Raw genomic sequence first — 23819 nt, forward strand, 5'->3', positions numbered from 1 at the left:
AATCTAAAGAAGAAAAAGCCAAAGAAGAAAAGGAGTATAACTATGTAGAATCTTTTATACAAATATAATTAGGGAGGGGGGAATTTTATTTTAATCATTGTAACTTCATTGCTACATGCAAACAGTGACATCTGGTGGAATGACATTGCTTTGCTTTCAGACATTTTTGTGTGAAAGTCGCTCAGTTGTGTCGACTCTGCGACCCCATGGAGTGTGACCCCAGGGACTATACAGTCCATGGAATTCTCCAGGCCAGAATACTGGAGTGGGTAGCCATTTCTTTCTCCAGGGGATCTTCCCAGCCCAGGGATCGGACCCAGGTCTCCCGCATTGCAGGCGGATTCTCTACCAACTGAGCCACCAAGGAAGCCCAAGAACACTGGAGTGGATAGCCTATCCCTTCTCCAGCGGGCCTTCCCAACTTAGGAATTGAACCGAGGTCTCCTGCATTGCAGGCAGATTCTTTACCAGCCGAGCTGCTAGATGTTGGCAGATATGAAATCAGGCATATTTCCAAATAAATTTTTTGGAGTTTACATATAAAAACAAAAATATACTAATCTTATCAAATATTGATAATGTGTACTAACATAAATTTGTCATCCCAATTTATTTTTTAAAGTATGCTTGAGGCTTACTTAGGTATGGGGGCTACTTGTTGAAAATGAATTAACAAAAATCTAAATGAGGTTACTGTTGATGCTAGTCCTAACTGCCACCTACTGTGATTTGGGGTGCAAAATTCTGCCTCTGTTTCCTCATCTATAACATGAGATGGTTAGGCAAGGGGAAGGCCAAGGTCTCTTACAGCTCTTACATATGTGCTTCAGTCACATATATCACCAGCGAGACCTCAAATGGGGCTCAGGTCTTATATTCTTTGGTATAATACCTTGGGTCATTGTCTGGATTACGTAGCAAGGAACAAGGCCAAGTAAGGGGTGGGGGTAGGCCAGGTCAGGATTGACCTGACCACTGAGGAATGAATGGCAGACAATGCAGGACATGTGATTGGGGGGGAAGTCAGTCCCAGATACCCACACTGGAAGGACATGTGGAGCAGAAGACAAAACATACTATCCCAAATGCAGAGCTACAGACCACAGCACTGCAATTGACACTGGAAAGGTCTAACATGGGATGATGGCACATTCTAGTGTGGAGGTGGGAGCAACCAGTGACATGGAGTACAAATACACGTAGTATTCGGTAAGAGCTTTCAATAATTGAGCAATGAATATCAGAAATGTCCCCTCAGTGAGCAAGGCCCCTGCTTTGGCCCAGGACTCAGAAACAGAACTTCAGTTCCTAAGAAGGAACATATGATACAAGATAAAATCCCCACCTAATAAGCATAAACCCTACTTTCGAAATTGGGTCATAACAAATCCTGAAAGATGATGCTGTGAAAGTGCGGCACTCAATATGCCAGCAATTTTGGAAAACTCAGCAGTGGCCACAGGACTGGAAAAGGTCAGTTTTCATTCCAATCCCAAAGAAAGGCAATGCCAAAGAATGCTCAAACTACCGCACAATCACACTCATCTCACACGCTAGCAAAGTAATGCTCAAAATTCTCCAAGCCAGGCTTCAGCAATATGTGAACCGTGAACTTCCTGATGTTCAAGCTGGATTTAGAAAAGGCAGAGGAACCAGAGATCAAATTACCAACATCCGCTGGATCATCGAAAAAGCAAGAGAGTTCCAGAAAAACATCTATTTCTACTTTATTGACTATGCCAAAGCCTTTGACTGTGTGGATCACAATAAACTGTGGAAAATTCTGAAAGAGATGGGAATACCAGACCACCTGAGCTGCCTTTTAAGAAACCTATATGCAGGTCAGGAACCAACAGTTAGCACTGGACATGGAAAAACAGACTGGTTCCAAATAGGAAAAGGAGTATGTCAAGGCTGTATGTTGTCACCCTGCTTATTTAACTTATATGCAGAGTACATCATGAGAAATGGTGGGCTGGAAGAAACACAAGCTGGAATCAAGATTGCCGGGAGAAATATCAATAACCTCAGATATGCAGATGACATCACCCTTATTGCAGAAAGTGAAGAGGAACTAAAAAGCCTCTTGATGAAAGTGAAAGAGGAAAGTGAAAAAGTTGGCGTAAAACGCAACATTCAGAAAACTAAGATCATGGCATCTGGTCCCATCACTTCATGGGAGATAGATGGGGAAACAGTGTCAGACTTTATTTTTGGGGGCTCCAAAATCACTGCAGATAGTGACTGCAGCCATGAAATTAAGAGACGCTTACTCCTTGGAAGAAAAGTTATGACCAACCTAGATAGCATATTCAAAAGCAGAGACATTACTTTGCCAACAAAGGTCCATCTAGTCAAGGCTATGGTTTTTCCTGTGGTCATGTATGGATGTGAGAGTTGGACTGTGAAGAAAGCTGAGCGCCAAAGAATTGATGCTTTTGAACTGTGGTGTTGGAGAAGACTCTTGAGAGTCCCTTGGGCTGCAAGGAGATCCAACCGGTCCATTCTGAAGGAGATCAGCCCTGGGTGTTCTTTGGAAGGAATGATGCTAAAGCTGAAACTCCAGTACTTTGGCCACCTCATGCGAAGAGTTGACTCATTGGAAAAGACTGATGCTGGGAGGGATTGGGGGCAGGAGGAGAAGGGGACGACAGAGGATGAGATGGCTGGATGGCATCACTGACTAGATGGACGTGAGTCTGAGTGAACTCCGGGAGTTGGTGATGGACAGGGAGGCCTGGCGTGCTGTGATTCATGGGGTCACAAAGAGTCGGACACAACTGACTCTGAACTGAGACTAAATACAGAGCATCAAGGGTGAGTAAAATATGATCCTTCCTAGTTTATACCAGGATTGGTTCTGAAAACGAGATGAGAATCAGTATTTGGAATTGAAACATAGAAAAAAATAAGAGGGATTTTTACAAGGTCACAAAACAGTGAACTTAACATATACATATATGTGTGCGTGTGTGTGTATGAATATATATATAAATAATTCCCTGGTGGTCCAGTGGTTAAGACTCTGCACACCCAATGCAGGAGGCACGGTTCGATCCTGGGCCAGGGAAACTAAGCAGAAATTAACACAACATTGTAAGTCAACAATACTTCAAAGAAAATTAATTTAAAAAAAAAAAGTGTGATATAATGGAAACCACAAAGAGACTTGGGTCTGAGTCCTAGCTTTCACCAGCTCTATAAATATGAACTGGTCAATCTCTGAACCTCCTTTTCTCCATTTGGGAAACAGAATGATTTCATCTACTGCATAGAGTGGTTGTTAATAATAAATTATGCAATAAATGCACCTCAATAGACTTTCTACTAGATAATATTCTGTTCTCCATTTAGATACTGCTACCCTACTCAAGATGGGGGGGCCAGATAAAATCTTTCTAATGGAAGTACATTTTATATAGTTGATTTGTAAGCTGTAAGTAGTAAAGATAATAAGTCAAAATAATTACTCATATGTCTGCCCTTCAGTTTTAAAATTAAAATCCTCTAAGGATTATAAATGTCAAGATAACATCTTTAATGTCTTTTTGTAAAATGTATGTATAAGTAATATATGTGCATGCACAGAAAAAAAGCCAAGAAGAATCTTTCTACATAGAAAACTCAGTAGGAAAAGGTCGGCTTCTAGTACAACAGTTTTAACAATCACAGATGAAAACCATAGATGCAAAATCTTTCAATCCTGTCCTCTCCCACCTCCAACGCCTTTCAAGAATACCACCAAGTGTATCTGATATGACAATAAATGAGTATGAGATGATCCAGCCTACTATAAGAAAATTGATTTCTGATTGGCTTAACTAATATTCAATACTATGCAATCTACAAGGGAAATAACTTAGAAAAAATTAAAAATTAAAGGGCAAAAATATTCCCTTGTAGCTCAGCTGGTAAAGGATCCGCCTACAATGCAGGAGACCTGGGTTCAACCCCTGGGTTGGGAAGATCCCCTGGAGAAGGGAAAGGCTACCCACTCCAGTATTCTGGCCCGGAGAATTCCATGGACTGTATAGTCCATGGGGTCCCAAAGAGTTGGACACAACTGAGCGAATTTCACTTTCATATATCATATAAATAAAGCAAAAATAAGACAAAGTATAATTTCACTTTTTATCAACTTGGTGTAAAATATAAAAGGAAAATAGAAGGATCACAGTTAACAGTTTCCTGAATTTTCCTCCATGCTAAAAATCTGTTTGTCTATAATCACATATATGTTTATATACTGGGTTCTAACTCCTCTCAGTACACAGAGCTCTAACTTATTCTTTGCCACAATTCTAATACATCCCATCATTGGGTGCACTATAAAAAGTCTTCCATTGATGGACACTTAAGTTGTTTCCAGCTTTTAGTTATTATAAGGACAATTATAGCCTTTAATCATTTATCTTAGTTAATAATAGTTATCAGCATATAGATCATATATAAAGCTATGGTCCTGAATAAGATCACCTTGAGAGTACAGGCAGAAGAGATCCAAGGATAAGCTTTAGGCACTCCAATGCTTTGAAGTCAAGAGATGAGGAGATACCAGCAAGGGAGACTAAGAAGACATAGCAAAGGAGGCAGGAATCAAGAGACTGCAGTCCTGAAGGCCAAGGGATAGAGGTGTTGTAAGGAGGAGCACGTGATCAACTGTGCTAGGTGCTACTGAGAAGTCATGATGAGGACTGTGCTATCTTAAAGCAAATCTGATCATGTCATTTTTCCTCAACTAATCCTATCAGTGGCTTCTCACTACACTGTCAATAAGACTCTCTCCCCCAAGTCCCCACACACATGCTCTCACATACACACAGAGAACATCTCTAAGTCCTACATAATCTTGACCCTTGTGTCCTCTCCTGAATCAATGGTATCACTGCTCTACTGATGGACATCTTTCTACTTCTCAAATGGGTTCCAACTGTCCACCGCACAGACTCTCAAACTTCAGCTTGCATACTGTATTTTTAACAAGCTTCCAGGTGATGGTGATGCTGCTAGCCTGTGAACTATCCTTTGGAGTAGCAAGAAACTAAAATAATTCTTTCCCCTCTTCCAAGCTATCTTCTGTTCATGCCTAGATTTCAATTTAAGTATCATTTGCTCAATCTTCCCCAGATAATTGAAAACATGCTTCTACACACTGCCCATCTGCATATTAACTGTCAAACTCACAATAATTAATTCACCACCTTTCTCCTCTGCTAATCTCCGAATTCCCTGTGGGCAGAGATTGTTTTTTGTGTTCACAGATTCTTAACTGTGTCAGTCACTCAGTTGTGTCCAACTGTTTGCAACCCCATAGGTGGTAGCCTTCCAGGCTCCTCCGTCCATGGAATTCTCCAGGCAAGAATACTGGAGTAGGGAGCCATTCCCTTTTCCAGGGGATCTTCCCAACCCAGGGATAGAACCTGGGTCTCCTGCACTGCAGGCAGGTTCTTTACTGTCTGAGCCACCAGGGAAGCTCCTCACAGATGCTTACTTACTGCCTAACTCAAAGCCTGCCACATAGTAAGTACACAAAAAATTTTTAAAACTGATCAATTTAAATGACTATTCAGACCTGTATTTCATGACATAGAAAGATAATTATGGCATAATAAGCTTTAAAAATCAGGTTACAAAACATTATTTACATAGCATTACCCAAGTTTTGTTCCATATGATTTATTTGCAAACAACAAAGTCCAGAATCATATACTTAAGAAAAGTATTATCTCTGAATGGCAAGATCTTGAGTAATTGTTGTCCTTTTTTGTATTTTATTGCATATTTGTATTTTTATTATTATTTTATAGAAAAATAACAAATGAAATTAAACTTTGACTTCTGACATTTAACCTCTGCTTTTCCAATTTTTGTTGTGGTAGTCATGACTGCTATTTTAAAGCATAGAACTAACCATCTACACATGTTTTTCTAAAATATGACTAGAAATTTCCCTTGTAATTTGAAGTTCAGTTGAGGGCTAAATTTGGGATCTCTAATCTAAGCACGTCTGACCACCAGAAGCTGGCTATGAGGGGTACCTGACTTGAGAGGGTCAGTCAATGTTTATTGACAGCATTTTTGCCACCCATTCTCTCTTTCTTGATGGTGGGTCAACAAAATATACATGCAATTTTACACAGAAAACTCACTAAAATAGAATGTAAGTCTATAAACAAACTTGATGACACACTGCAATTTAAGGTATGAAAAGCTGGCATTTCAAATTAGTGAGAAAAAGAGGATTTACTGAATAAATAAACTTACTGTGCAATTAATTAGTCATTTGGGAAGGAAACAATAATGCTTAATCTTATCAAATTAATTAAAGATGGATCAAAGATTAAATTTTTTTAAAATAAAGCAATAAAATTACTTGATGAAAATATGAAAAATATATTTAAATTTAAGTGTAGCAAAGCCCTTTCTAAGAATGACACCAAGACTAGAAACACATAAAGGAAACTATTGCCAGTTTTCACTACTTCTGTATTAGTGTAAAACTTCTGTATGGCATAAAGCAGCATAAACAAAACTGAAAGCAAACAACAAAATTTTTAAGGTCTTCGTTAATATGACAAATAGTTAAAATCTTTAATATAGAAAGATCACTTATAAATCAATAAGAAAAAGATGAATGATAACAAAAGATAAATTGGTAATTCTCAAAAGGATAAAAACAAATAACCAAGAGACATCTAAAAATATGCTCAATCTTATTAGAAATGAATAAAAGAAATAAAGAGTTTTTTTCTACATCAGATTAGGGGGAAAAAATCATGCAAATTGACAATTAATAGTTTGGTCATGTTGAAAGTAAATAAACAATGTCATAAATCTTTGGTAGGGATATAAGATGGTATAACTTTTCCAGAGAGAATTTCAGCAATATCCATCAAAATTTTTAAACCAAAAAATTTAATAAGTAATTCCATACCAAGGAATTTTCTTAAGCTACAGATTGGTTAAGTTAGCAAATATTATGGAATAATTTTAAATGTTCACACATAACCTTGAGTGAAAAATATCAGTCTATAGAATGCCATCTGTGGTTTAAATACATGTATAGACAGAAATGTTCACAAGGCTTTTCACCAAAATTCCATGCTATTCACTAAAATTCCATGCTAAGAATCCTAATTCTTAGATGTCTATAAACTTCTCTTTATAATACAGAAACTTTAAATGCAAAAAATATGATCAATATGGAGTATTTTTATAGTTCTCATCAAAATTGTTATCTAACAAAATAAACATAAGTTTGAACAATAGATTGCTATTTGAACTAAACTTATGTACCCACACTATCCCATTAAAGTATCGTTGGTGTTTCCCACAAATGACAATTACTATGTGCAAAATTAAGAAAGCATAAAACTGTATAACCACAAGTGTTATGCTTTGTGGTTAACTGTTCCCTGCACAGAAAAACCAAAAAGCCACCAAGTGAAAAGGTATTCATTTTGTGTTCACAATTACCTTTCCTGAGACAACTTATTAGTGCAGAAAAAAATATACATTTCTCTGAACTTGTAGGCTCAGCAGACAGATATATTTTGAAAAGGTTAAGCTATGTTTAGCAAGATAATCCTTAAGAAATGGATGCCAGAGAATTAAATATTCAGTACTTAAATTAACTTCTTATTTGGTACTTAGGAACAAATTGCCAAGAATTATCATCATCAAATAGAACATTTATTGACTCTCTGATAAAAAGAAAGTGAGATCTGCTTGAGGAAAAACAAATTTAGAATTGGAAAGAAATCAGTATTTTTAACACTTTGCATGAATAATATAAGCTGTGAGTCCTCAAAAAAGGATGCTTGGCTTTCAGAGTACCAATGGAAATGATTCAATATAGTTGTCTCATATCTACTAGACTATGTTTATATGTCTTTATGTCCACTATCCGCTTTAGGCTTTTAAAAGACATTTCAAAGAAGTTATATGGAACTGCTATTATCTATCAGAGAAACTGAAGCAATTTTGAAATTTCCAAAATCTTCACATAAAATTTTATTCATAAAATTATGAATAATACATAAATCCTTTTTAAAAAAATATTTTTGCCTAAACAGAAAACAAACATGCAAATGACCTTCCTTGGGGGATTCATATTGAATGGCACTGTGATTACTAAACACAGGAAAATCAGAAGACTTTAAACCTTAAAAGAAGGCAGTAAAGTGTTACAATCTTGACTAAAAGTAAAGTTTGAGGAAACTGGATCAGAATAAAGCATGTGAGAGTAAATTACTAATAATTTTTTTAGTAGTAAAATTCAAAGTGATCTTTTAAAATATGATCTAGATTAGTTAAAATATAACACTAAGAACATATCTATTTAAATTTAACTTAATATTTAATATTTTAGTATTTTAAAAACATACAGGGTGCCCAGCCTGCTGCTCTGTGACAACCTAGAGGGGTGGAGTGGGTGGCAGAGGGAGGCTCAACAGGGAGGAGATATACTTGTAATTATGACTGATTCATGTTGATGTACAGCAGAGACCATCACAAAACTGTAAAACAATTATCCTCCAATAAAAAAAAATTAATGCCAAAAAAAATGCATTACAGATGATTTTTCAGGATTCCTACCAGCTCTTTTGAAAGACAAGAGACTTTAGAGTATGCATTCTCTATATGCAGGTGATATCACCCTCGAGGGAGTGAAAATTAGTGGCTGAGGAGGGCAGGGGATAATAAAAGTTTACTCTTTCTATGTATAAGGTACAGATACACACACAATACCACAGACAGATATACAATATATCTAGAGCATTATAATTTAATGCGGAGGGGAAATTAGGGTGGGGAGCAGTTTAAAAAGCCTTCTTAAGGGGGTGACAATGAAAAAACATTTTTGAGAAAAATTAGGTTAAACAAATCTGGATTCTAATCACTATTTAGAGGTAAGTTACCGGATATTATAAAGCCTAATTTTCTTCATGAATAAAATGGAAATTATGACTTCTTCTTACGATTGAAGATTTAAACAGGAAAAATGCAAAGCACAGAGCATAGTACAAGGAATATAGTTCACATTAAGTAAGTGTTAGCCCCCTTCCCTTTTCTTTTCCCATTTGAGGATGCTATAAGTTATATACTCACCATAAAAGAATACTCATATTCCAAAGGAAACTGAGACACAAGGAGAAATGGAAAAGGTTCCAGTAGATATGACTTTTGTACATGATCCTTGGACCCAAGAATGCCCAATGATGAGGAAATCTCAAAACTGCTTTCAACTCTCAAATCTGTGATGTTTAGTTGTATAAGCCAGGCAAAGTTGCTTGGTTCTCATGAGCTTCAATTTCTACATCTGTACTCCACCGAGTTGTTACAAAGAACAAATGAGGCCATGCATGTGACACTCTTTGGGAACTATAAACCATTAAATGAAATTTGCCTTCTGGTTCATGTCAATAACAGGAGATGAAGACGCTGACCTAGACTGTGTACATACGGTGAAGGAACAGAAAGGCCCAAAACTCAACTTCTCCTTTCTAGCACCCAAGAACAGAAGCAGGTCTTCAGAATCTAAGCCTCAAAGGCAGAAATTCTTTGGCTAAATTCTTTGAAATCTAGTTTAAGACAAAATTAATAGGTAGAATTCTCACCTATCTCTTTGCTCCTCGTCTGTATAGCGATCGTCTAACAAAGAGGTGCCGAACACTTCAAGCACAGTATTGTGGCCTTTCTTGTCGGCTGTGTGATACACTCGAGAGGCCACGCGCAAGTCAACGGGCAGCTCTTTGGCTGGGATGGCGCACAGGTTGTGAAGGGTCCAGGTGGAGTAGTCCTCTGGAAATCTGCCACAGAGGTAAGAAATTAGGCCTCTTTTTTTTTTTTTTATCATTTTCTGCTTTTTTAGATACAAAATATACTTACACTGTCAGTTTAGTTCAGGCTCTACAAAAGACGTGTACACGTGGTAGATCACATTTAAAACTATCACAGTGGTTTATAAAAAGTTTACTATTACAACCTCAGGCCATTGACCAGATCTTTAGTCATATATATCCAACTGCCTGCCGAAGATCTCAACCTGTATTTTCTACAGGTATCTCAGAATCAACAAGTCTAAAAGCTAACTCATTATTATCCCACTCCCACCCAAATCTCTTCTCTCCTGAACTCTGCAACTCACTCAGTGACACCGTAACCTTTAGCCATCATCCATTACTTCATTGCTACTCTGCTCAAATGCTTACATCGCTGAAGAAGAAGCTCAACAACACAGTACATTATCCATTAACTAGCATCAGTGGAAATCTGGGTCTCTCTAAGTTAACAAAGCATCTTCTTTCCCATTATGCAGTTAATAGAACTTGCTTCTCTCCTGCCTTTCCGAACAGAAAAGAGGTCATGAAGATCTAATTTCTTAATACCCACTCTCACTTGCCATGCCATTCAATCAACAAATCCTTTTTGACCACCTATTACGTACCAGACTTTGTTCTAACCAATCTATACACATCATCTCTAACTTCTATAATGAAACTATGTGGGCAGTATTATTATTATTATTAGCCTTATTTTGGAGCAGGCTTGTTTTGGATAGGTCGCAAAATTAGTTAGTGGTCACTGGATCTAAAAAAAAGTGTTGCTAATCATGAGTCAAATTTCTTTCCTATTAACGCCTATTAATGACCTCTGAGGAGGAAATGGCCATTAGCCAGTACTCTCCATCCCCACCTCCTACTAATGTTATACTCTTACATTACCCAAACAATGGCCTTTTCATCAAATCAAATGAACTTTAGATCTTTCGATTATGGACCTCCAAGCCACAGCTGGCAGTACTGATGACCCTTCTTCCTCTCTGAGCTTTGTTAAGCCTGCACCATCCCAGCTCTCCATCTATCTTTCAAATTCATTATAACTTGACTTAGTCACTGGCTTTTCTTTCACCATCTTCTGAACTGGGTATGGCTTCCAAAGTTGAACTCCTCTTTCTGCACTGGAAAAATCATCTTCAGTGTTTCAACTCTTCCCTCTGTGCTGAGTTCCCAAGTCCCATCTCTGCTATCACTATCCCACTGAGATTTCTCATCTTCAACATACAAAGCACTGGAGCCATCTTTGTCTCTGCCCTTCACCTGCTCAGCCAATGAAAAACTGAGCGTCTCCCTTGAACAGAGTTCTTCCCGTGTGCTCCTTCTCCCCCTTACTTCCACCACACTCCAGTCCAAGCCCTTATCGCCTCCCCTGCAGAGCAAAGTCTGTCACTTGGATTCAGCACTGCACTCTCTGTCTCCCCCCGCTTCCATGCATGCTTGCGTGCGTGCTCAGTTGCCCAGTCATATCTGATTCTTTGGGACCCCACAGACTGTGGCCCATGGAATTTTCCAGGCAAGAATATTGGAGTGGGTTGCCATTTGCTATTCCACCTCCTTCCAAACATCCTGCAAAATTCTAGCACACAGATCTGTAAGTACTCCTCTCCCCAGTACAATGGCTTTTTTGTTGCTTGCTGCATGCAACAATTTCCTCTCTCTAAGTTTCAAGGCTCCTAGCATCTGGCCCTCCTTTCAGCATAGTGGTTAAGAATGCCTCTGTTCAAATCCTGTTTAAAGTTAACACTTGGCAATAAGCAAATCAATTAATTTCATTATACCTCAGTAAGTTGAGAATAACAACATTTGGTAAGATGGGAATTACAACATTAGTGCATCCTGAGTAAAGTTGCTTTAAGAAAGAAAGGAATTAATGCATTTAAAACATATGTGCCATCTCATATGGCAGATGCTGTCTCCAGGACAATTCATAGGGCCAGAAAGACCTCTCAGTTCTTTAAGTTATAGATATATTGCCTAACTTTTTATCTGCTTTCCTGGTGTCTCAGACAGTAAAGAATCTGCCTGCAACGTGGGAGACCCAGGTTCAATCCCTGGGTCAGGAAGATCCCCTGGAGAAGGGAATTGCTACCCACTCCAGTATTCTTGCCTGGAGAGTCCCATGGACAGAGGAGGCTGGTGGGCTACAGTCCAAGAGGTTGCAAAGATTTGGACATGACTGAGTGACCAACACTTTCACTTTTTCAAATATTCTTCAAATAATACTTCAAGGACAAATTTATCTGCAAACTTTACTTTCTTTTTCTTTCTTATAAATATCTCTTTTCATACATTGCCCTATTCCTGTCCCACCCAATCTGACCCTTTATGTAATGGGTTAATGCAGATCTATCCACTGACCATTCCATGAGTCTGGATAGTAGCATACTATAAATAGTTAGCTGGGCCTGCATCAGAAGCCTAGTTCTAACACTTGGAAACGCTACTACTGGCCTCTCTGAAGGTCTTCTGCAAAATTAAAGCAAAAATTCTTAACCCCTACCTTATAAAAAAATTGATAACAGTAACACTTCTTGGTCTCTGGAACTCTCTGTTTACTGCTGTTACTAATTTGCACTGCACAACACCTAACCCATTGCTAGGCATCACATGTACATTATTGAATCACTAATAGAGAGTAGTTTATGTCATTTCCAAAACAGTATGCAGCCCAACAAAAACAGGACATGAAATGTGTATATGTTTAAGTGGCAGAGGAAAAGAGAGGTAAATCTAAAGCATTTGGAAATGCCCGGGACAAAGAAATATAACTCAGGGAGTGAAAATGGGTCTCCAGGAAGCCGAGGATCCCTAAGAGACTCAGGGTTCCGAAGAAAGGACTGGGAAAAAGAGAGAGAAAAAGGTGGGTTCTGATGTCATGCTCACCTACATCTTCATTCTATCTGGGACAGGTCTTGGCTAGTGGAATGTTCTTGAGATTACTTTACAGATTTTTTTTTTTTTTTTACTTAAAAAAGCATCAGAACCAATCTGAATTCCTAAGTTCCCTTCATGCTTTTAATAATATAGATCTGCAAGTGAATCTCCCTTGGTTATTGAGCTAAAAAACACTATGTTTTCAAGAGATGGCTGAATTCCTAAGAAAACAATTCAATTGGGAAGCTAGTCATTGGTGAGAAAAGTTAGGTAAAAAATTGATTAAGGAAAAAAGAGCAGTGAATAAAAGATTTTCCAAAATTCTCTTCTATTCGTATAAACTTTTTAAATACCAGATTTTTATTCCTCTGCATCACATTCTTAGTTCTTTATAATGGAGATTTCTAATTTCAGTTTTAATGAATTAACACAGTCCTATATATATATATATATATATCAAAAAGATCTACAAATATTTTTGGCATGCTCAAGAAAGGCTGTGTGTTTTTATAGCACACTCTACTTTAACAGGACTATTTGTCATTCTTTGAAACACTAAGACATAAAAAAGAAAAGACTCTGCCTCTGTGTGTGGCCACACTACTTTGCCTAATGCACTAAATGCAAGGTTTTTTAGGGAAAAAAAATCAAGAAGTTTCTGCTTCATTGATAATCTGACAGTAACTATTTATTGAAGGTAAAATACTTGTTGTCTGCTGTCACTATTTGTTTTAATACATAATCTTGCTAACTAAATGAGCTTAAGGCAATGCAGATAAGCAATGGCATGTACAGGGTCACTTAAATGCCAATTTGACTCTTTCATAAACTTTGGAATTCTTTTCCTGTGAGTCTACTCCCAGCTACTAAATTGTGAGTATTATCCATTTACAAAGTTTAGGCTGGCCATAAAAAGGTTGTCTTCCATGTCCTGCACACCTTTCAGTGCCCTAAGCAACAACAAAAGCTAATAATTAAAGCTTCTTTAAGCCCCCTATAAAGAGTTAAATGAAGAAGAACCTAGAACAAACCAACCCATAAAAACCTAGTGGAAAAATAAGGAGAAAATAAGTTTCATCAAGATGACTGACAAAAGATAAACCATAAACCTAAACTGCATTTACACACTATTATTCAAAATTGTGGTTGCACCCCTGTGTAATAAGAAATCCTACTGAAAGTATGTGAAGGGTGGGAATGAAATATAAAATTATAGTAGGGAAAAGTAAGGCCATCTAAATTTCCAAATTGAGAAGGAAATGGCAACCCACTCCAGTATTCTTGCCTGGAAAAGTCCATGGACAGAGGAGCCTGGCAGGCTGCAGTCCATGGGGTTACATGACTGAGCATGTGTGCATGAGGGTGGAGGGTGACCGGTTGGTAGCAATAAACTGGTAGAACTAAAAAAAATAAATTTCCAAATCGACTGTCCTATGGATATTTTGTGGGGGGTTGTCTTTTATTTTATCATAACAAAATTAACCAATATAATGAGCAGTTAATCCAAATTAGGCACTTCAGTGACCAAAAATATCAAATCTCACATGTTAACATTAAATTCTTTTTTGTCTCTCAAAGAGTTGTTTTTATTCTAGCTGTTGCTTTGTCATTACTAAGTACACTGATCAAAAAAAAAAAAAGTAGAAAGAAGTGTGGACTACTATATATATATGTATATATCTCCTACTGTACCAGGTGCCACCTACTCTTCCTGTGAGAAGGTTTAAGTTGGATCTCATGCGTAAATTTCTAAAACATTTAATCTTCCTTTACAAACACAGTTTCAGGTATAAGTACTACTGAATAATTTCTCTTCAGACAATAAAATTTGTATAGTTAAGGAAGTTACTTTTTTTTAGGTAGTTTTTGATCACACATGGGTTTTGAAATCTTTTTTGGTCTCTGTGGTATAACTCCAAATTTACTTTTTCGCCTTCGCTTAACTTCTTTTCCTTTGATTTGCAACAATTCTGATGATTTCACCTTGGAAAAAACATAAAGTGTGCTGTTAAGGAAAGTTAGATCTTTCATATTTGATGTTCCATGTTATTTTTCAACTCCTAATTTCTATGTATATTTTAGCATATAAATCCTAAAGGAGGTGTTGATATTTTCCTCTAAATTTTTTCCTAAATTTTATAACACATAATTTTATACCTTCACAGCAATAAAAATATTAGTACCATAATTATTTATAATATTTGTTGCCTTAAAACTATTAAAGAAAAAATATAAGATTTTTCCCTTCATAAATCTACTCTTCTTGATTAGTATTTTTAATAAAACTTACCTTCAGCCCCAAAGTTGGTCATGACTAGTGCTTTCAAGCACAAGCCAAAATGAACTTTTTTTTTTTTTTTTTTTTTGCGTATTGGACATTTTTATTTGACTGCTGACCAGGATCCAAAGCTCCTTCCCTGTTCAAGGGAATCCCTTGTGCAGGTCCACAAATGCTAAACTTGAACGATCTCATCCTTTCCACACCTTGGCAACCAAATCAAGAGCACACAAGAGTCCAGGGCTGCCACTGTCTGTTTTCACACTGCTTAGCTCCAGGATGTATCACGTACATTGTAGTCATTCCTCATTTGTACATTTATTATAACAAAACTCTGGCAGAGGAGTTTATGAGAAGGTTTTAGTTAGGCTAGTGGTGATCCTGGTTCAGTCCCAGTCAATACTTTAAATCATGAATGAGTAACACCAAGAGCAAAGGTCAGGTTAGCTCTGTAGTAGCTGACAAAGTTTTACAGCCCTGGAACCCATCTGCAGTGGCTACAGAGTCCAGTGATGACTGTGTCCATTGACAGCACACGCAGGGCAGTAGCATATATACCAGTGGCAGTGGCCACGCTCTGACCTCCATGTTCCTTCTGCTGAGTCTCCATTGGTTACTGCCTATTTTCCCATACCTGGTTTCCCCACGGATTCTGTGAGTTAGTCAGGATTCTTCCAGCTCCATGCCTGCACTGTACAGCTAGACATACACAGAGGAAAACTCATGATCAAGCAAGCTGCCCAGCAATCATGCAACGTTTCCATAGGAAATTGGTTTTGCGGCTTTTCAAGACACTATTTTACACCACTTTGTCTCTCCTCAATAACTCTATTATCTCCTCTAATAGCTTCTCTCCCCATCTCCATTTTTAGTTGAAAACTTCATGCTCCATTTCACTGGCATGGCTGCTGAAGAACTGTGCAGATGTACCAGGGCAACAGATCAAACTGGGGATGCTTTCTGCTCAGCATGCCCCTTCCCTCAGCTCCATTCTCTTTCTTCCATCAGTGTGATGCCCCCACTCCTTGCTTTCCTGAGTGCTTCCTTCCTTCTTGTGATTTCACTTTTCAGAAATTAAAAGGCTCTTTAATGCTATCAACTCCATTCTCCTCTCACAACTCTATGAGGGAAGCATTTTCATACACATTTTCCAGTCAGGCAAACTGAGGCTAAAAATAATTTATCCAAGATGGCCAATTCCCAATGGATGAGAATTAGATTCCAGTCTGCCTCTATGTGATTCCCAGTGCTGTCCTTTCCGTTATTCCATGAGAGAAAATTTGCCCGAAGTTAAGATGGTGTCTTCAGAGTCCCTTGGACTGCAAGGAGATCAAACCAGTCAATTCTAAAGGAACTCAATCCTGAATATTCATCGGAAAGACTGATGCTGAAGCTGAAGCTCCAATACTTTGACCACCTGATGCGAAGAGCCAACTCACTGGAAAAGATTCTGCTTTCTAGAACTATTTTGAGCAATGTTTACCAATTTATACTTCTTACAGGTATCCTGTTTTCTGCTTCTACTACTTGGGAAAAGTCAAATGCATTTCTGTCTCTTAAACAATTGCCTTTTTAATCATTATAGATATTAGGAATGTTGTTTCCCTAGATTCCTTTGGAAATTTGCAGAATTCATGGCAGTAGTTCATTTAAAGATACTTTTCTCTGGGTTGCTCTGTACTTTTTGGAGTCTAGATTTCAGGAAGAAAGCAGGGAGGTTTTCCTTGAGGAAAGCAGAGAATAACTGAGTAAGTAGGAGGAGGCCAGGTAAAGTGAGGTCCTTATAAATTAGGTAGAGGGTTTGGGCTCACTGCAGTCATAAGGAGAGAGCTATTGCAATGTCTTGGGTAAGAAAATGATAATGAATAAGGGAAATTCAGAGTAAGGGGTATACCATCTCACCACCAAGTTCATGTTTGAATTTCCTCTATAGTGTCTCCACCACAGGCCGTCTGTCCTGACTTGAAAATAGAGAGGGAAATGATGATGAATAGGGAAAACGCAGAGGATGGGGTATTCTATCTCACATCAAGTTCGTGTCTGAATTTCCTCTACAGCGTCTCCACCAAAGGCCATCCATCCTGATTCGAACATAGTCAGCAACAGAGGACTCAGGGTCATCTTTGAAATTCTTCCAGGTGTTAGAAATTTTGTTTATTATTATTATTGAGCCTACAACGTTCATCTACCAGTCTCAGTTCAATCCTCGGGATCGTACAGGCATAATCTGGCTCTCTTCCACGTGACAGACAAATATTTGAACAGAGTTGACTCCCCTGGGCTGCTTTCCCACCTCCCACCCCCTCACCACCACCACCACCCCGCCGCAATAAGCATCCCCAGTCCCTCCGACTCTACCTCACATGACATTTTTTTGAAATACTCTTCTTTGTCATCCTGAGTACTTTCTTCCAAACGGTCTCCAATTTGTCAGTATCTCTCCTGGGGCTGGACTTCCAGGTCCGAACACAGTATTTGAGGTGTGATGTGATCAAATCTGAGGGCTTTCCAGGTGGCACTAGTGGTAAAGAGCCACCTGCCAATGCAGGAGACATAAGAGACGTGGGTTCAATTTCTGGGTTGGAAAGGTGCCCTGGAGGAGGGCGTGGCAAGCCACTCCAGAGAATCCCTGGAGAATTCTACGGACAGAGGAGCCTGGAGGGCTACAGTCCATAGTATCGCAGAAAGTGAGACACGACTGAAGTGACTTAGCACAGCACATGCACGTGATCAGATCCGCCAGGAGAAAGATGATCTTCTTTTAGGGTAATTGTCAATCGATGCAAATTATGATTGCACATATCTTCCTATCACAAAACTGAATCATAACTTAAAACCCTGAAACCTTTTCCACATTCGCTCTAAGTCATGTCATCCCATAGCTACAAACTTAGTTTGTGGAGTCAAGGAAAGAATCATACATACATTTATCCCAACTAAATTGCATCTGAGCAAGCAAATATTACCAGTCACATTTTGGACATTATCTGCAAATCTAATCAGTAAGTCTTCCATATTCTCACCCAAATTATTTTAAAAAATGCTGAATTAGACACAACCCTATGACAGTCCTGGAGAAGGCAATGGCACCCCACTCCAGTACTCTTGCATGGAAAATCCCATGGACGGAGGAGCCTAGTAGGCTGCAGTCCATGGGGTCGTGAAGAGTCGGATATGACTGAGTGACTTCCCTTTCACTTTTCACTTTCATGCATTGGAGAAGGAAATGGCAACCCACTCCAGTGTTCTTGCCTGGAGGATCCCAGGGACAGGGGAGCCTGGTGGGCTGCCGTCTATAGGGTCGCACAGAGTCGGACACGACTGAAGCGACTTAGCAGCAGCAGCAGCTATGACAGTTCGTTAGGGACTTCCATGACTAATTGTGCATCCTTCACATAACTACTCATAAGTCCACCTGGCAGTTCACCAAGTTGTAGTCTTGTCTTCAAAACTGTCATCAGGAGGCTAAATGGATTGCTGAAATCCAAAGGAGAGTAACAATAACTAACATTTATTGAGCTTTCTGATGTGCTGGGCTCTTCCCCATGATACTCTTGTGTTGACCCCCAGGTAGGACACGTTTCTTGTGTTCAGTCTAGTAATTCTCAAAAAATAATAGTAATAATAATAAGGTTGTTCTTCCATGGCTTGCCTTTAGGGAACCCATACTGGCTCCTTTTTATAAGGGTTCAAACACAATTATTTTAATGATTCATTTAATCATTTCAGATCTTTATCCAAGATCAGTGCATACACTGCAGAAACCATAACTCTTATCATTAAAAAAAAAAAAAAAAAACTTCAAGATTTGCAGTTGCCTGTTTCCAGGTTCCTAGCACCTCTCCCACGACAACAGCTCCTCAAAGCTTCTGCTGACAGAGGCACAGCAGGCTTAAACCCATCTCTCTGAGCCAACAGGATCAGATATCCAAGTTAACTCTTAAAATCTTTCTACCAATCTTGGGCTTCAAGTTTCTTTTATTAATTCTTTCTTCTTTCTAAACTAAGGATCATTCTCCTTGTCAGATTTAAGAGAAGCAAAGTACAATTTTATCAGCTTCCCTTTCTCTTTGACATAGCTCTGTTTATTTAAAACCTCAACCTTCTCCCAAAAATAAATTAAGACTGCTCTGTCATCTGTTGTCATCACTCTATTCATCCGTAATGACAAGGTTATCCTTCCTTTTTTCTCTCTTTGCTCCAAAACTAACACCAAAAAAAAATACTTTCTTGTTCTTTGCATTATTCACAGGCCTCAACCCATTTTGGATCTTAGCCCTCCTGATATAATTGTTATAGCCACATGCCACTTTTATGTTTATCTATGGATATTTCTTCTTTCATTTTCTGTGTATTTTTAAAACTCTGAATGCAATAGATCACTCAAAATTGTTTTGTAAAAATTGGGGAGAATTTGGGGTATGCCACATCTCTGAAACTTCCTTCTATTTAGAATTTTGAGATACATGCTAGCTATATATATATATATATATATACATATATATATATATACTTTTTTTTTTTTTTACAAACTTTTGATCTTTTCCTTCCTAAAATGTTCAATGATCCACTCACAGGTTCTTCTGTCTGTCATTTCTTCAGAGTCACTATTATCTAATTTCTTTTTGTTGGGCATGGCTCAGATCAGAGTCCTCAATCTTTACTATACTAATAAGCTTCTAAGGGTAGAAATGGTCAGTAAAGTAAGAACTGATTAAATTCTCCCCTTTTTTTTTTTTTTGGCTGAATGAGACCATCTGGCATGTAGTTGAGCAGTGCAAATCCTGCATTGTTCCTTTATCACAGCTCCAGCCTACTTCTCTGAGCAATGTAGAAGAGGTTTCCTTGTGTCCCCAGTCCGGCCTGGCTGGCTGGAATACACTGTTCCTCATTCCTGTGCCAGAGATGCTGGAGACTAACTTTATGGTCTCAGATGTCCCAACAGGGTAAAGTTCATGGAGACTAACTGACCTTGAGATGTTATCACAAATAAAAGGAATACAAGGTGAAGATTTGGAGGGATGAGTCAGAAAACTTCCAGCTCTCTTTTCTCTGGCCTTTCTGATGTGTCCCATGACAATAAACCATCAAAGTCTTATCAGACATTCTCTTCTCCTCCTTTTGAAAGACTTCTGGTTTCAGGTTAGAACCCTCTGAATCTGTGCTCTGAGTCTTTCTCATCAAACCGTTCCTCCCAGTTCAGCGAGGGACACTCTGGCCATAGTCATTTTCGCCACTATGACTCTGTGTTCTTGTATTTCACCAGGTACCTGTTAACTGTTGTTATGAATGGGCAGCACTGCAAAGAGGCAAAGAGCGAAGGCTCCAGAATTAGACCACCTCAGCTCAAGTCTTACCTCTGCAACTTAGCCATATGGCTGTAAAGGGAAAGCTATTTCTCTTCTCCATGACTCAGTTTTTTTCAGCTCTAAAATGAGAGTCATCGAATAGGGTTGTTGTTAGGAGAAAAAAGATAACGTGTAAAACACTTAGCAAAGTGGCCGGAACATGATAAACACTCAGTAAACTCTAGTTACCTTGGGAAATGAGTGTTTTTACCAAAAATAAATAATTTTGCACATTTTTTCATGACATTTAATAGCAGCCACAGCAAATCAAAAGAATGAACATTACAGGACTTTTTTCAATGCAAGATTTAAATTCCTCACAGGTCATGGTGGTGAAATCATTGTCTAAAACATCTATTTCATTCTTTGACATACTTACTAATTAACCATTTGCCCCTCATGCCACATTTTATTCCCAAAGTCCAAATTTTCAGGTGGGAGAATGGGTAAAAAACATCACCTGTGACCACCAGCCAAATGGTTTTTCGGCAAGACATCATCATTTTTAAAGATGTTTTTTAAGTTCTCCACACCTAGAAGGTATGGTTATCATTGAGAGGGCTCACTCAGCCTTGGAAGGCTTCACTTCATACACCCAGTGTGAGCTTAGGAAGACAGCATGATGTATGATAAAGTCAGTCACCAATCATAGCAGCTAAGTCCCTTCCCCCTGACAGCAGTGGCAGATTTTCTCTGGTCCCCTATTACTTGTGGATTTTCCTTATTATTTATTACTGCAGGAAGATCCATATGCTAATATCATGCCAGATGACCCTAAGAAAATAGGACTTGAGAAATGAATAAAAGGCAAAAGGCAATGGTACTAATCCAGAGAGAAGGTCAACTGGAAAAGAGAAGAAAAAGGTTATAAGCAATTATGTTTAGGAGGAATCTAGGCCTTGGAGACTGATTATTTTGTGAAAGGCAAGAAGACAGTAAGGTCACAGAAAAATCTAAGGTTTCAGAGTTGGGTGTTTGGGGCAAAAGTTAAAGAACTGGCAATGGCCAGTTGACTTGGGTGATACACAGTAGCAGGATCATGGTCGTTGGTGGGGACAGAGGAGCCCAGAAGGAGAGGGACTGGCTAAAGGGAGTGTTTATCCAAGAAGGGGCCTCCATCTGAATCAGAGAAGACTGCAGGAGATAATACCAAGATAACACGCTGTGGTTCATGAAAAAGTGGCTTTTTAAAAAAATCCTAATAATAATATATCTATTCTTAAATGTGCTAAGTTACTTCAGTCCGACTCTTTGAAACTCCATGGAGTGTAGCCTGCCAGGCTCCTCTGTCCATGGGATTCTCTAGGCAAGAATACTGGAGCAGGTTGCCATCTCCTTCTCCAGGGAGTCTTCCTAACCCAGGGATAGAACCCACGTCTTTTATGTCTCCTGCACTGGCAGGCAGGTTCTTCACCACGAGCACCACCTGGGAAGTCCAAGTCTTATTATTAATTATCTATTCTTAAATAAACTCAAATTCCTAAATAACTCATTTATTTAAATCAAAAAATGACTCAAGGAAACACACCAAGCAAATAATAATAAGGCAATATACAAATGTGGTAAAATAATGAAAATCATGCATAAATAAATTAGAATAAAATTATAAATAAAATAAAATTCTCACAGTAGAAAAAGACACAAAGAGTAGAATAAACCTAAGTGGAGCACAGGTTACAAAATTCACCCAGTCCTGATCCCGGGGCTACAGTTCTTGACTCTCTCAAGATGGTAACAAGACGACATTTGATCGGTTTCTGAAAGCTCCAAGGTTCTTTTATTCCTTAAAAATTTTTCTTTTCTTCCCAGAGCTGCAATGAGGTTTGAGACTAAAAGTTTGTAAAAAACAGAAGTCCTTTTTTCCCAGACAAGCAACTTCATGTGAAAGGCCGTTTTTCAGGATGAACCCTCTCACAAACCTTGGCCCATGCTGAGCCATATCTTCACACTTAAACGTTCTCAACTCTCACAACTTTGTTTCCAGTGTAAGTAGTGCTTTACCTTTAAAGATATCTGCTTGGCTATTTTTGAATCACCTATGGGCTGTGCGCCTTCCAAAGGCTTACTTGATTCACTTGCTGACTGAACTTCTGAAGCTTCCTGAGGTTTAAATAATATGCTTTCTGCATCTGAGGTTCCCCATTCCAGTACATCCTCTTGTTCAATCTGGAAAATACTTGATACAGTTTCGGGAAGCTTCTCAAGCACATTCTGTTGGGAAACATAAAGGCACAAACGTGCTTTTTTATTGGTCCTTCCAAAGTTTTAAGTTATGCAATGTTTTCTGTCTGACAACAAACTGATTATGAAAAATGCATGATTGAAATTAAGCAGAAATAATAAACTTCCTCTGAAAGACTGAGAAAGAGAAACTCACATTGGACTTAAGAAAAATGTGAAGCTTGGCAAATTATTTTCCTTGGCCCTTGTCTCAAAACATATTGCTACCCCACACGTATACTGCAACAACTCTAAGGAAATAATAAGACTCTAATCTTACCCTGATTCTTCCCCACACTCACACAGAATCAAGCCCATTGAAATATCCAACCTCTCCCCAATCTGAGGTTCTTTCATCCTAAACAATGAGATTCCTGCTAGCCAAATGCTCTTGTAGAAGCATGACTTCAGTCTCTCAGAGAAGGGCTCACCCAGAGCCCCAAGAAGACCACCCAGACACCCCAGCTCCATGCCAAGCCCTAATGAAAAATTCTTACAAAATATCATTCCTACACCTGTTTTGTGTTTCTTAAAAACGTCTCACTTACTTAATATCTATCTCACTGAGCCTCAAAGAAAGTACCTCTATAGACATATTTTGGGTATTATCCAATTTTAAACCAAGATTATTGGGGATTATGAGCACTGCCTCAAATTAACAGATGATAAAACCAGTCTGATTTACACAGAATCTGAATTTTATAGAATGACTTGAAAACGCAATTGTATCCCTTTTCTCTCTGACATACTCATTTGATAATAAGTAAGTTCAATGCAGTTCAGTCGCTCAGTCGTGTCTGGCTCTGCAGCCCCATGGACTGCAACACGCCAGGCCTCCCTCTTCACCACCAACTCCTGGAGTCTGCTCAAACTCATGCCCATCGAGTCAGTGATGCCATCCAACCATCTCATTCTCTGTAGTCCAAATAAGGGGTAAAGATGGCGAATAGTACCAAATACTCTCTAAGTTTCTTTATTATGCAATAAAGGATAGCAAAACAAAGAAATGTACTTTTGTGAAACATAACTTTAATATGGAGCGCATGTTTTTACAAAGCTACTCAGTGGTACTGGAGAAAGAGTAAGAGCTTTGTATCTATGTAGGACTTAATTCAAATCCTGGATCTATTAACAGATGTGTAATCTCGGTCAAATTATTTAACCCTTTTTAACCTCATTTTCCTCACTGATGAAAAGGTTTAAAAAAGTCCTTCCATAAAATGACAGGATAGATACACAAAAGGTAATATGTCTTAT

At 38.5% G+C, this 23819-nt stretch overlaps 1 protein-coding gene across 1 annotated transcript in view; it reads right to left on the reverse strand.

The window, feature by feature from the left end:
- TTC6 (tetratricopeptide repeat domain 6) overlaps positions 1 to 23819 on the reverse strand; it is a 207088-nt gene that overhangs the window by 112884 nt on the left and 70385 nt on the right. The window contains exons 4-6 of the mRNA XM_025270952.3: positions 22344 to 22553; positions 14566 to 14699; positions 9621 to 9812 (exon numbers count right to left, since the gene is read on the reverse strand). Coding sequence (XP_025126737.3) covers positions 9621 to 9812; positions 14566 to 14699; positions 22344 to 22553 — 536 coding nt within the window. The remainder of the gene's footprint in view (positions 1 to 9620; positions 9813 to 14565; positions 14700 to 22343; positions 22554 to 23819) is intronic.

This window comes from Bubalus bubalis, chromosome 20 (genome assembly GCF_019923935.1).
Source record: "Bubalus bubalis isolate 160015118507 breed Murrah chromosome 20, NDDB_SH_1, whole genome shotgun sequence".
NCBI lineage: Eukaryota > Metazoa > Chordata > Mammalia > Artiodactyla > Bovidae > Bubalus > Bubalus bubalis.